The sequence below is a fragment of the Vipera ursinii genome, assembly GCF_947247035.1.
Source record: "Vipera ursinii genome assembly, chromosome: 11".
Classification (NCBI taxonomy): Eukaryota; Metazoa; Chordata; class Lepidosauria; order Squamata; family Viperidae; genus Vipera; species Vipera ursinii.
This window is the reverse complement of record NC_139524.1, coordinates 7,303,834-7,319,256: the sequence shown is the minus strand read 5'-3', so window position 1 is coordinate 7,319,256 and position 15,423 is coordinate 7,303,834. Positions and strand designations below refer to the sequence as shown.

The following is a 15,423-nucleotide window of genomic DNA, read 5'->3' as shown; positions in this document are numbered from 1 at the left end:
TGGCAACTTTGAGATGTGTGGACTTCAACACACATCTCAAAGTTGCAAAGTTTGAGAAACATTGGTCTAGTCTAGACTTAGAAGGTCTGTCACTGGAGGCTTTCAAAAAGAGATTGGACAACCATTTACCTGAAATGATGTAGGCTCTCATGCCTAAGCAGGGGGCTGGACTAGAAGACCTCCAAGGTCCCTTCCATCTATTCTATTCTATTCTATTCTATTCTATTCTATTCTATTCTATTCTATTCTATTCTATTCTATTCTATTCTATTCTATTCCATATTTACTATTCTATTCTATTCTGTATTTCTCTTCCATTCCATTCCATTCCATTCCATTCCATTCCATTCCATTCCATTCTATTCTATTCTATTCTTCTATTCTATTCTATTCTATTCTATTCTATTCTATTCCATATTTACTATTCTATTCTATTCTGTATTTCTCTTCCATTCCATTCCATTCCATTCCATTCCATTCTATTCTATTCTATTCTATTCTATTTTCCATTTCATTATTCTATTCTATTCTATTCTATTCTATTCTATTCTATTCTATTCTATTCTATTCTATTCTATTCTATTCTATTCTATTCCATTCCATTCCATTCCATTCATTCTCTATTCTATTCTATTCTATTCTATTCTATTCTATTCTATTCTATTCTATTCTATTCTATTCTATTCTATTCTATTCTATTCTTGTTCATTCTATATTCTATTCTATTCTATTCTATTCTATTCTATTCTTGTTCATTCTATATTCTATTCTATTCTATTCTATTCTATTCTATTCTATTCTATTCTATTCTATTCTATTCTATTCTATTCTATTCTATTCTATTCTATTCTATTCTAATCTATTCTATTCTATTCCATTCCATTCCATTCCATAGGTGCAAAGTCCCTTACAACTCTATTATTCTATATTCTGTATGTGTCACATATACACACTGTGACTTGTATGCTCTTATTTTTCTGCATTGTGTTAGTCTAGCTACTGGGGCTTTGTTCACCATTGTTCTTCTTTAAGGATAGGTGCAAACCCAGATAACTGGGGCTTAATCAGCAAAGATGCCTAAACAAACCACAGATTAGCAAGACCAGATCCAGTCCTTGAAAGTATCATTTCAGCAGAAAAAAGGAAACCTTCACAGGTGGTCCTTGACTTACAACATTTCATTTAGTGACCGTTCAAAGTTACAACAGTATTGAAAAAAGGGACTTATGACTATTTTTCATACTTGCGACCGTTGCAGCATCCCTGTGGTCACGTGATCAAAATTCAGACACTTGGTAACTATCTCACATTTATGACCCTTGCAGCATCTTGGGGTCACGTGATCCCCTTTTGCGGCCTTCTCACACACAAAGTCAATGGGGAAGCCAGATTCACTTAACAACTGGGTTACCAACTTAACAACTGCAGCGATTCACTTAACAGCTGTGACAAGAAAGGTCATCAAATGGGGCAAAATTAAGAAATGTTTTGCTTAGCAACAGCAATGTTGGGGTCCATTGTGGTCATAGGTTGAGGACCACCTGTATAAAGGAAGAGATTTGGAAAGCTTCATTTCTGCATGTCGAGATTTTTTTCAAAGTCAGGAAAGCAGAAGCAGCAGAAATCTGGCAAAATGCAAGGGGAAAAAAAGGAGACAAGCTTTTTAAAAGCATTTCGTTCAAGTATTTTCTCGTCCTGCAGGGATTCGCTTAACCTTTTAAAAAATACACTTTGTGGCTTTTCTCAACTGCCTTATCGTTTTACTTGAAAGGGTTAGCACATCAGGACCGATTTTATGCATCACGTGACTGGGTAGTTTAATCATGATTTTATTGAGTTCATTACTATTGCCTACCTTTGCATGACACACAGATCATAAATCATGGATTGCAACTCACATTTTTACACGAGTCAATAAAGCCCAAGTCAAATGTGTGAACAAGAAAATTGTGGTTTTCACTGAGCCTGGTTCCCCCCCCCCAAAAAAAGAGATTAAAAAAAATCCTATTAAGCACAGCACTATGGAGGAAATCCCCGTTTCGTTCATTGTGTCGGACAAACATTCACCCCTCCCCCACCCAAAGTCCTGTTTACTAGAGCTGTCAAATCCGGGCTGCAAACAATAGGGTGAGAGTTAGATGGCAGCAAAGAGAATACAGAACTTCTGCAATTGTGGCCCCCTAGTGGCCAAATGGAGTGCTACAGTCCTGATCTGGTAGTACTGTACAGTTCTGTGCCGCTGTATGCACTTCTCTTTTTGCTAGTTTCATGTGGATTAATATTCCAACATAAATCATAGGGCTTTGGAGTGCTGGACGTACTTTTAAAACTTTACTGCAATTTTTTGAATTTTTACTTGACAATGAAGTCCCTAGGAAATGAATGGCAGTTACAGGTAGAAATATCTAAAGCCAAACTGATTGCCTTCCACAGCCATGAGGATTGGCAACTTTAAATAATTTTCATAACTAACTTTGCTCCTAATGTGCATTCAAACAGCCACATCCCTTCCTCTCACGCTCACAGTTCCCTGCATCAACCCAAATCTACATAAACCACCCATGCAAAAATATAACAAAAACAACAGATGTAACAGCAACGTGAGTTTATGGGCTGGATTTCAATAATGTATTAAATGTCTTGTAGAAAATCTGCTAATCGTTTAAAAATCATTGAACTCTAATTATTAAAGATCTGCCTTTATGCAAGGAAGTGGAAGAGTTTTATTTTGTTTTTTTTGTTTTTTTTTAAATAGAAAGAGACTCTAACCAAGCTGAGATTTGTTGGTCAAAGTACTAAAGCAGTTAACAATTTACAAAGTTGTGCTAAGGTGGGCCAGTGTAAAAGGCTTGCAAACCAAACAGTAGGAGGAAAAGAATTTTGAGGGGAACCAGACGCTGACTTGATAAGCAAACCTGCTCTTCTATTTGATCTACTTTGACATTCTGGATCAGAAAAAGAAAAGAAAAGAAAAGTATACAGTTGTAATATTGTCCAAGGGTTTGACAGATTCTATTTTCCCAACCAATCTTTCCCAACTTGCTGCCCACATCCCAGAATTCCCTGGTCGACATGGGCATTACTGAGAATTCTGGGAGTTGGAAGTCCCCACATCTGGAAGTAACCAAGGTGGAGAAGCAACTGATCACAACTACCAAAAGGGTTACAGGAAGGTGACTTGCTACTACAAGCCATCTTGGCCCACTTGATTTTGTCACCATGAATTTTAAGCTTCTCTAAAATTTACCTCTGCCGTAACAAAGAGAGGAGAGGCGGGGGGGACGGGGTTGGGGGGGGGGGACAGGAGGAGGAAACAAACACTTTCCTGCAATTAGATTTCTCTACTTGTCTGGGGGATGCGGTGGCTCAGTGGGTTAGGACGCTGAGCTTGTCGATCAGAAGGTCGGTAGTTTAGCGGGTCGAATCCTGAGTGCCGCGTAACAGAGTGAGCGCCTGTTACTCGTCCCAGCTTCTGCCAACCTAGCAGTTCGAAAGCACGTAAAAATGCAAGTAGAAAAATAGGGACCACTACGGTGGGAAGGTAACAGCGTTCCGTGCGCCTTTGGCGTCTAGTCATGCCGGCCACATCACCACGGAGACGTCCTTGGACAAGCGCTGGCTCTTCAGCTTTGAAACGGAGATGAGCACCGGCCCCTAGAGTCAGAAACGACTAGCACGCATGTGCGGGGGAACCTTTAATTTTACTTGTCTGGGTATTCCATACCATACCAGGTATATACAAAAAGAGGAGAAGGTCAAAGAACATGAGGCAGACCAGAAGAGAGACAACGTCAAAGACACACTACTACAACGGCAAGAAATAACAACGGTTGAGGCCACCAGAAGACTAAGAACTGGAGTTTCGTGTCTTCCTTGACACTCAAAGTGGTAAAAGTGGAAGTTAAGAAGATAAAGTTTTAGAACAGAATAGAGTTGGAAGGGACCTTGGAGGTCTTCTAGTCCATCTCCCTGCTCAGGCAGGAATCCCTATACCATTTCACACAAACGGCTATCCAATCACTTCTAAAGCACCCACAACTTCTGGAGGCAAGTCGTTCCACTGATTAATTGTTCTAACTGTTGGGAAGTTGGCTTTTTGCCAGTGGCTCATCTGAATATTTTAAAACTTTTCCCAGCCCCCCCCCCAACTCCCCCTAAAAGAGACACACGGAAGGCAGTAAAAGCAAAACTTTGCATTCCTTGCAACAAAATATCCTAACACAGCAACTTTCAAAAAACAAAATAATAAAATAAAATAAACGCTTGCCAAAGATCCTTGAGAAAGATCCAAGAGAAATCCAGTCTCAAGGCCACGGCGATAAGGCAGTGAAACAGCTTTTTCAGTCAAGGATAGAACGAAAATCGCCTTTATTGAGTAGAGCATGATTCTTGTGGACACATCCGTGCAGCCTTCTTCACAAAGAGAGGGCTTCAATGGACACTAAATGAATTACTGTAAGTCGAGGATTACCTGTGTAAGGTTGGGATCATGAGCCCACAAGACCTTATCCTTAAAGGCTGCCAGCTGGGCTGATCTTTATTTATTCATTTGTAAAACATATTAGATAAAGTTAATAAAGTTAAATGTGTTAACTTTTTCCCTGTGATTCTCACCTTGAGGATGTTCCAGAAGGTGTTTTTTTCAACAAAAAAAACACCTGGCTGTTCTCCCATGCCTTGGGGGAGAGCCCCATTCTCTGTGTTTTTGCAATATACGTAATGCATATTTTGCCTAGATATACGTGGTCTTTTCTGTCCTTTTATTATTTGTACTCTGTTAAAATGTAAGCCTTTCGGAGTCACTTTGGAGTCGGGCTGCCTTTAAGTCTGCGCTTCTCAAATGTTTTCCTTCGTTACCCAAGCAGCTTATCAGAAAGTCTCATCAAGTTTCAAGGACAGCTGGCAAGTCCCTTCCATCAGCAGCGCTGTAGCTGTGAATGCTCGCTGAACGAAGAGTCACAACTTGAGGACTCCCTCAAAACCACTGTTGCTGAATGACCTTTACATCGTTGTAACAAATTCCCACTGGTAACCGCATCTGTTTTCATCTTAAAAGCAATATTTTGGGAGGTTTCCATTTTAGTACGTGTAACGATCAGATGGTCGGCAGTTTGGCAGGTAGAATCCCGAGTGCCGCGTAACAGAGTGAGCGCCTGTTACTTGTCCCAGCTTCTGCCAACCTAGCAGTTCGAAAGCACGTAAAAATGCAAGTAGAAAAATAGGGACCACTACAGTGGGAAGGTAACAGCGTTCCGTGCGCCTTTGGCGTCTAGTCATGCCGGCCACATGACCACGGAGACGTCCTCGGACAAGCGCTGGCTCTTCGGCTTTGAAACGGAGATGAGCACCGGCTCCTAGAGTTGGAAATGACTAGTACGCATGTGCGGGGGAACCTTTACCTTTACCTTTTTAACAATCTTTAAGTCAATTTAAATCTCCGTGTCATGATGGGGAATGGATTTGTGTGTGATTACCCAAAGAAAGACCACTTCTAACCAATTTGGGGGAACATAATGGCTTGGGTCCGGATTATCTAAGGGAGCACCTGCTGCTGGCATCAACTTCCCATTGTCCTGTGCGCTCCCATAGGGAGGGCCTTCTTAGGGTGCCGCCGGTCAGGGAATGCCGGCGGGTGATCCCCAGAGGGAGGGCATTCTCTGTGGGCGCGCCTGCCCTTTGGAGTGATTTACCGGTGGAACTTTGGACCGCCCCCGATCTGCGTTCATTTCGCCAGGACCTGAAAACCTGGTTTTTTGATCTATCAGGCCTGGACTGAAGGGGTTTTAGCTTTTTAAATATTGTTTTAATTGTTGGGCTTAATTAATTTAATCTATTTTAATTTTATATTATCTTGATATTGTATTTTATGCTGCCCTGTAAACCGCCCTGAGTCCTTCGGGAATAGGGCGGTATAAAAATCTAATTAAATAAATAAATAAATAAATAAATACCCAGGTTTTAATTCTAATAAAAGAGTAAAGTAAAAGGAAAGCTGACTCCAGGGGATGCTGCTCATCTCCATTTCCTTGCCAAGGCAGCCAAGCATTGTCTGAAGACATTTGCAGGGTCGTGTGGCCAGCATGACTGCATACTGAGATACACGGAACACAGTTACCTTCTCACCGAAGCAGTACCTATTTATCCACTCGCGTTGCATGACTTCAAACTGCTAAGTGGACAGGAGCTGGAGCAAGGAACAGGAGCTCACCCCGTGACGCGGTGCTTGGGGCTCGAACCTGAGCTGTAAGCTTTCCAGCTGACAAGCTCAGCTTCTTTAATCGCTGAGCCAGAATAACAAATCCATTAAAGCGGGCTAACAAGCAAGAGCCACAGGATCAACCTAAAAGGCCAAACAGGTTTCATAATAATCATAATCATAATAGTAAAGTTGGAAGGGACCTTGAAGGTCATCTAGTCCAACCTCCTGCTCAGGCAGGAAACCTTATACCATTTCAGACAAATGGCTGTCCAGTCTCTTCTTAAAAACTTCCAGTGTTGGAGCATTCACCGCTTCTGGAGGCAGGTGGTTCCACTGGTTAATTGTTCTAACTGTAAGGAAGTTTCTCCTTAGTTCTAGGTTGCTTCTCTCCTTGATTAGTTTCCACCTGTTGCTTCTTGTCCTGCCTTTGGGTGCTTTGGAGAATAGCTTGACTCCCTCTTCTTTGGGGCAGCCCCTGAGATATTGGAACACTGCTATCATGTCCCCCCTCATCCTTCTCTTCATTAAACTACACATACCCAATTCCAGCAACCGTTCCTTATATGTTTTAGCCTCCAGTCCCCTAATCATCTTTGTTGTTCTTCTCTGTACTCTTTCCAGAGTCTCAACATCTTTTTTACATCGTGGTTTGTATCAGCTGATGCCAGTCCCCAAACTGATTAATGTTTTTCAGTTGCCAATGGACATTGGGGGGTTGCATCTGGAGCTGCAGAAAATCCCTTGCAGATGTTGTTGTGCCATTTCATTTCTTAGGGATTGAAGACAAGGACAAACTGGTTAAGCCCTGCTCACCCATTTTTAATTAAGGCTTCATTGAAGTGCACAATGGCCACATTTGCACAACGCATTTAACAGGATGGAATTATTTCCACTTTCTGGGCGTGCCTAATACTTTCAACCACATGTGAATCCAACTAACAATATCTGCAGTGAACGATAATGACGCTACAATACCCAGTGATAAGAGTGCACAAAAGCCACCATTATCTATTTGCATCCTGCTCTCGGACACAAGTCACAGGGATTGCATGAGGATGCTGCCAGACTCATTTGATCTGTAAACGATTAGCCACATTAAACCTTAGTTCAATGGTGTTACACTGGACACCAGCTGATAATCAATCAACCTTAAAAAAAAGATAAGATGGTAAAGAAGACCTTGAATCAAGCTCTACTCTGAATGACTTTAGAAACAAGGCCATATGGGAGGGGGGGAAATGGTGGTGAGAATGGCTTCATGTTGTCTAAATCTGTGCGCTCTCCTCTCCAACTTTCCAGCCTAGCTTACAACCCTGGGATTCTCTAGCAATCTCCCATTCAAATATTATACATATCTGATCTGACCCTACAGAGATTCCAGACCGGACAAGACCAGCCACTTGCTTACACAACTTCCTTATTCAAGGAATCAGAAATCAGAATAACAAAGGAAGGGACTTTGTCCAACTTCCTGCCAGAGCATGAGACTTTACTCCATTCCAGGCAAATGACTGTTACAATCTTTTCTTGAAAACCTCCAACGATGGAGCACCCACAACTTCTGGAGGCAAGCCGTTCCACCCGTTAATTGCTGTCGCTGTCAGGAAATTTCTCCTTAGTTCTAGGTTGAATCTTTCGTGGATGAGTTTCCATCCTTGTCCTGCCCTCAGATGCTTTGGAGAATAGGTTGACACCCCCCCCCCTCTTTTCTTTGACAGCCCTTCAAATATTGGAACACTGCTATCATGTCTGCCTAGTCCTTCTCTTCACTAGACTAAAAAGGTAAAGGTTCCCCCGCACATGCATGCTAGTCGTCTCCGACTCTAGGGGCCGGTGCTCATCTCCATTTCAAAGCCGAAGAGCCAGTGCTTGTCTGAGGACGTCTCTGTGGTCATGTGGCCGGCATGACTAGACGCCAAAGGCGCACGGAACGCTGTTACCTTCCCACCGTAGTGGTCCCTATTTTTCTACTTGCATTTTTACGTGCTTCTGAACTGCTAGGTTGACAGAAGCTGGGATGAGTAACAGGCGCTCATTCTGTTACGTGGCACTCGGGATTCGACCCGCCAAACTGCCAACTATCTGATCGACAAGCTCAGCGTCCTAACCCACTGAGCCACCGCGTCCCATTCACTAGACTAGACATACATAATTCCTGCAACCGTTTCTCCCTAATCAGCTTTGTTGCTCTTCTCTACATTCTTTCTAGAGTTTCAACATCATGGTAACCAAAAATGGGATGCAGTACTTCAAATGTAGTCTTACCAAAGGTATTAACACTTCACATGATCTTGATACTATCTCTCTGTTGAAGCAGCCTAAGACTATCAGCTATGCTGGCTGATACTTAAGTGGTTGTTTACTAAAACTCCTAGATCCTCTTCACAGTAATTGCTATTGAGGCAGGTGCCACCTATTCTGTACCAGTACATTTGTTTTTTTCTTGCCTACGTGTAATACTTTTCTCACTACAATTGCATTTTGTCGGAAAGGCCCAGTGTTCAAGTCTGTCAAGATCTTCAGCAGTGTTAGCTATTCACAAATGAAGGCGAATGTACATGTCCCAGGATAATGCTGCAGGATCCAATCTGGGTCGGGTCACCGGGACCAGACGTTTAGTCTTCCCAGCTTTTGGACACGTGCTGGAGCCCATCCTCAGGGAACCTCTCTCTAGCAGAGGGTGTGCTGTTCTGTGAGTGGCGTTTATGTGGTCCCTGGTGTATGTGGCTTTTTAGATGTTGATTGAGGTATGTTGATGGCTGGCTTTTAAGTTGTTGGCTGTCATTTGCTTGTGCTGCCCAGCCTTCACCTTCTAAGTACTTGAAAAACTGGTGGTAAATCAGCATTCCTGTTGACTGACAAGGGGCCGTTTCCCAGGCTTCATCCACTTCATCCCAGGCTGTTTTTGTGCCTGCTCACCCAACAATTTTAGTAGCTGCGAAATTGAATGTTGGCTATTTCCCCAAACTTAGTGTCGTCTGCAAATTTCACTAGTTCCCTTTCTAACCCACTCTTCTAAATCAGCTACAAAGATGTCAGAGAGCACTGGGCCTAAGACAGGACCTTGGGGCTCCCCATTGCAAACTAAGCTCTCTTATGTCTCTTTGAAGGAGGCAAGGTTTACTCTATCTTCATAAAGACAGCTGATAACCCAAGAGAGCTATCTGGTAGATTTTAGCAGCCTAAATGGAAGTATGTGTGACAGACCCCAACCTTCCAAGTGTCCATATTCTTAGGTTGTATTCACTGTTAATTGGTTCCAGGAGGCACGCTGAGTGCAGGTAATCCTCGACTTACAACCATTTATTTAGTGACTGTTCAAAGTTACAACGGCCCTGAAAAAAGTCGATCCAGTAGTTTTTGGCCATCTGAAAAAGCTCTGTTGAGCTCAACATCAGTTCATCACTGTACAGTTACAGAATACTCCCACCTGGTTTTTTTAAAAATATTTGCACGCAATCTCATATCACTGGGAATCTACTGCTACTGACTTTGAAACATTTGACTCCAATCATTTAATCACTTCCAGCTCTACAGAATAGCAGGAGATCAAAAAGCTACAATTTAAGGATTTTGGAGAAAGCCTGCAATTCTCCCTTTCCTTTCCTGCATGGATCGCGATGGAGAAGCTCCCCAAAAGAATCAGAATTATTTTTTTGTTGTTGTTTCCCTCATTCTCCAGTGAGTGGCCATCCAAATTCAGATCCCCCAGCCCTTTGAGGAATTCAGATCACTGGAAACTGAAGCTTGAGCAACTAATGATCCACTCAAAACAACAATCATCACTGTATGTATTTGGGAAAGGAGGAATCCTTTCCCAAATACATACAGTAGATCACTTTTCCCCCCAAATCTAATTACAGAACCTACATCCAGAGTGAACCCAACCATACACGTTGGTTTCATACAGTTTGAGAGAAATCCATGAAAATGAAAACCAAGCCAGGCAAGATGGTCCATCAGCATGAATACTGAAGATCCAGAACCCATCCACCTTGGAGGCTTCACGTCTATGCCAGAGGCCATCATACCAGCAACCGGTCTACCATAGAGAGCGTCCTCTCGTATGGTATTGTGGTTTGGTATGCTGGTCTGACAGCCGCGGACAGGAAAGTATTACAGAGGGTAGTGAGCACAGCACAAGACATTGTGGGCTGTTCCCTGACACCACTGGATGACCTCACCAGGGCTCGTTGCCTTGGAAGAGTGAGGAAGATTCTCAGGGATGAGTCACACCCTGGACGGTATCTCTTTACTCTACTACCATCCAGTAGGAGATACAGGAATATAGCCAGCCGTACCAACAGGCTGAAAAATAGCTTTTATCCGTGGGCTGTTAGGCTTTTAAATGGGACATAATCTTATGTAGAATTGACTTGGGAGGCCGGTGTGTGGTGTAGTTGGTTCACATGGTGTGGTAGGATGGAGGGTTTGTTGTCACTGTGTGTTGGGGGGAAAGAGCAGGGGGGGGGAGGCTCAGTTAATCTCAATGTACACATGTTGTACTTTGACAATAAAGGTTTATATATATAACTGCCACTCTCAACTAGGCTGTTAAGCAACAGGCTTGGTCAGGGGTCTCCAAACTTGCCAACTATAAGACTTATGAACTTCAGAATTCCCCATTCAGCATGGAGAATTGGGAGCTGAAGTCTGTAAGTCTTGAATTTGCTAAGTTTTGGACTCCTGCGAGCTAAGTATATCTTCCGTCTCTCTCATGAGTTCATTTGCATTAGAAGCTACACATTCGAGGCAGCTTTGCCCTCTAAATGCGAGATGCCAAGGCAACTGCAAGTCAGAGAGATCCTTCAAGGCTATGTATCCTTCAACAACTCATGCCAAGGACAGACCCTTTATTGTTTCATCACCAAGTCTCTAATCTCGCATTATCTGTCAACACAACTTTCTCAGGGAGTCACACGAGTCCTAAACGTTATGCACGGCTAAGAGCTTTGTTAATATGAGGTCCACCTTTTCTGTACTTGAAGACTGAAAAGAATCAAATAGCCTCCAGAGACGATATTATAAGGAAGAACTTTACAAGTGTCTCCTTGGCTCCCCTCATATATTTATTTATTTATTTATTTATTTTAATTCCATTTATATCCCGCCCTTCTCCGAAGACTCAGGGCGGCTTACAAGCTTAGCAGTAGCCTTCATTCTATGTATATGCCTGCTTATTAGGGCTAACCCATCAAGCTAACATTACTGGGTTAACTTTGTCCAGCCAGGAGTCTTCTAGATGTTCTTAGATAAGAATTCCTTTCAGCACCACGCAGCTGATGGGAACTGTAGTCCACACACAACTAGTTCATACACAACTAGAGGGCAACAGATTTGGGAAGACAGAGCTTTTGTGCTTCTCTGCAGAACCATGCTTTGCAGGGCAGCCTTCTAAAGCCAAAGGTATACTGCTTTTCCACATGGAAGCCCTTCTATCTAGTCACTGCAGCTGCCACTGAGGTCTTTGCTTGCTAAGAATAATGTGAGGCAAACCCCCCCCCAACATCTGGAAGGCACATTTGAATGCTGCGGGAAGCAGCTGTTGGATTTCCTTAACCAGGGAAGAGAAACCCACCCCAGGGAATTAATCCGAGGAAGGGGGAAGTTGATGTGGATCCCCTGCCATCTTGTAAACAGAGCAAGTGGTTTGTTTGTGGTCTTTTCCTTCCACCCCCCCCCCTCCCAAGCCATTTTTCCAATTGCAATTTTTGTTCTCCGCTATCGGCCCTTGGCAGCTCCCCCGGGGATTCTTCTCTCGCAGCAGTTTCTGGAACCAGGTCGGATGGATCGCGGATCCCCCTTTCTAGATCTAACTAACTAACCCGCTTCAAACTGTACTTGGGGGGGGGGGCGCTTTGGCACGGTTTGCGCTGCGGGAACTAGCAACTCCAGCTCCGCGCACGCCGCTTCTCAACGCCTTCAAAGGATGCCACCAAACCGGACCGGGACCGGATCTGGACCGGCTGGCCGTCTGGGCGGTCCTCGGCACTTCTGCTCCGCGCCAGGCGGCAGCGGCCACCCTGCCCGCCTCCCGCCCTCACCAGTGGCCGCCGCCGCCGCCTCCCTCCCCGCGCACACCTGTTTGGAGCCATCACCGAGAAGGAAAGCCGCCAGGCTCCCGCGGATTCGCCGCCGCCACCCGGGCCGTGCGCGCGGTCCCCCTTCCAGGGCCGCGGCCCCGTTCCCTTTTCTGGGCTACCTCCGCGCCCCCCCCTCCTGCCCCCAAATCGGTTCTTCCCGCACCTCGCAGCCAGCCAGCCCGCCCTTTCTGGGCGCGCTCCCTGCGGGCGCTTGGCCCGGCTCCTCTGCGCCCCTTCTCCAAGGAGAGCCTTTCCCGGGCAGCGGGCGACCGCTTGGGGAGCAAGAGAAGCCCGGCCCTCCGGGCTCGGGGGGCTTACCTTGCACCGAGGTCCGCAGCAGCAGCAGCAGCAGCAGCGCCCAGCCCGGCGGCGCCATGGGAGCCGGCGGCGGAGAAGGCAGCCGAGAAGCGAGGCGGTCTCCGGAACCCTGGCTTGGCGGCGGGGGTCTGCTTTCAGACGGGCGCGCAAGCCGGGGCCGGGCTGGTTCGCCCCTCCATCGCCATCTTGTGTGAATGCGAGAGGGACCCCGCGAGTTGCACACCCACCCACCCGCCCTTCCCGCCAGCCCGCCCGGTCCCTTGCCTTACACACGCGCGCGCAGGCACACACACAAACGCGCGCGCAGGCACACACACACACACGCGCGCGCACGCACTCCCCAAATCCCGATTGAGGAGTTGGCTGGAGATGCCCGCGCCTCCTCCTCCTCCTCCTCCTCCTCCTCCTCCAGCTCCGCTCGCTCGGCAGAGCCGCCCCCCCGCCCGCCTTCCTCGCCGCGGAGGAGACAGCCAGATGGGTCCCCTCCGGGCCGGGGAGGGGACTGGGCCAGAGCCAAGGGGGGGGGAGGGAGAAGCAAGCCAAGAGGAGGAGAAGATGGGGGGTGGTGGTGGTTTCCGACGTGCCGGACTTGGGGCGCAAGGCGGAAGCTGGCCGGTCGCCTGGCCCTGTTGGGGCAAAACTTTGGTTGCCTCTGGAGCCGCCCCGCCGTCTCTTTCTATCTCTGGGCCGGCTGGAAGTCTGGAGCGCGGAAGGGGGTTGCGCGCCAGGCTCCGGTTTCGCCAGGAAATCCAGCCCTGGCTGGGGCGAAGGACGGAGGGGATCCCAGCTCAGTGGGTCCCAAGAAGCGGGATTTCGAGGGAAAGGCAGGATTCGGCTTTGGGGGCCGGTGGGGGTGGGGGTGGTTGGAAAGTGGGGGGAGCTGTCACTGAAAGACAGACCGGGTCCCTAACGGGTTCAAGCTCTGTAACGGGGACCGGGAGGGAGGAAAGAGAATTTTCTGACTGCAAATCGGGGTGGGGGCATTCACGGACCTTCCTTGCAACTGCTCAGCCCACCCCCTCTCCAAATAAAGGACTTTCCCCGAAAGGAGAGTTTCGGAAAAATTAGCCAAGAAGTCTGCATATTTAATTGCCAAGGTCTCAAAAGGTCTGTGTGAATATTCCGATTTGTCATAGGAGCCTCTCGTCTGCAGACCCCAGTTTTGGAGACTGTTTTCCCAGGTTGCTCTCAGACCAGAAGTCCACTCTGGGGCAGGAATATTCTGAAGACTTGGAGTGATGGCCAGAAGAATAAGAGAAAGGACACCAAACAGCCTTAGCAGTTTCCCAGAAGGAAGGTGTGCTGATCTACAACCTCTTATTTTAATGCTACTAAGACAGGGGTCCCCAACCTTTTGGGCACCAGGGACCAGTGCCATGGAGAAAGGTTTTTTCCATGGACCAGAGGGGGTGTGGTTTTGAATACTGCCTGCATCCCGAGGATGGAGCTGTGCTTGTTTGTGCGGCCCACTTGTTGGCATGCTGCGGACTGGTGCCAGTCCGCCGACCGGGGGTTGGGAACCCCTGTACTAAGAGATTCTAGATCAGCACACCTTCCTTCTTGGGAAATTGTGCCACTGAAGATCCCTGCGACCTTCTCCAACATTGCTGCCTTCCATCCTGGGAACTGGAATTTAGCAGAATCCTGGACCTGTCCCTGCAGCTTTTTAGGCTACATTTCCAGAAAAGGTGCACCATTGTCTCTTCTGGGGCTGAGAGAGGGTGACTGGCTGAAAGATGCAAGCTGGCTTGCCTGCCTAAGGTGGGACTAGAACTCACAGACTCCTGGTCACAGACTCCTGGTTTCTAGCCTGGTGCCTTAACCACTAGACCAAACTGGGTCTCTCCTGGAAAAATGTCCAAATCAATAGCAATAGCGCTTAGACTTATATACCGCTTCACAGTGCTTTACAGCACTCTCTGAGCGGTTTACAGAGCCAGCCTCTTGCCCCCAACAATCTCGCTCCTCATTTTACCGACCTCAGAAGGATGGAAGGCTAAGTCAATCTTGAGCTGGTCAGGATCAGCTCCTGGCAGTTGGCGGAGGATCGAACTCCTGGCAGTTGGCGGAGTTTGCCTGCGATACGGCATTCTAACCACTGTGCCACCAAAGTTATCCCGAGCCATTAAGTTATTGCAAAGAACCAGCATGGTTTTCCTGTTCAGTCCATTGCCTTGTTCATCCTTGGTGGCTTCTAACTCTGTGCCATAACCTGACTAAACCTAGCCCCATTAAATAAAAACGGAGTGACCCAGATTGGCATTTGGGATTGCAAAACTCACATTCTTCACCCCAAACAGCGCAATGGCCTCAGTTTGATCCTTTATCCCAACACTGGAGTGCAAGTTTTTTTTTTCTTTGCAAGGGCTACAAAAGAACTGTTCGAATGGCACCCAGCGAAGGGCAGCGCTTTGGCTCACTCTTTCTGCAAGGGCAGAAGTTGAAGAAGATGCCAGTGTAATCCCAAAGCTTGCTGTCTTGCTGACCACAGTTCAATCCAAGAAAAAAAGATTAAAACCAGCCAGACTGTAAGAACATAACACTCGCAAACATACAAAGCTTGTCCTGTCTTGGCTAAGCTCTGCCAAGGAGGAGCAGCTGGCTGCATTAATAGTCGCCCTCATGTAAATGGATCACAAAATAAGCAATTTGCTCCAGAACTGAGAGAGACTGAGACAATTCTGTCTAGTAAAAAGAGAGAGAGAATGAACCTTTAATGCTTCTGTCCTTGGGGAGCTTGCATATAGTAAGTTCGTTTCATTATGTCAATTCTCATAAATATTTATTGCCAGCTGGCAACTTCTTATTACTGCTTAAAGAGCG

General features: G+C 46.2%; 1 protein-coding gene across 1 annotated transcript in view; it reads right to left on the bottom strand.

Moving 5' to 3' along the window:
- IGDCC4 (immunoglobulin superfamily DCC subclass member 4) overlaps window positions 1-12,658 on the bottom strand; it is a gene marked incomplete at both ends in the record, with an annotated part of 82,117 nt that extends 69,459 nt beyond the window's left edge. Inside the window, 1 exon segment of the mRNA XM_083371314.1 lies at window positions 12,601-12,658. Coding sequence (XP_083227440.1) covers window positions 12,601-12,658 — 58 coding nt within the window.
- Between the last annotated feature and the right edge of the window lie 2,765 nt (window positions 12,659-15,423).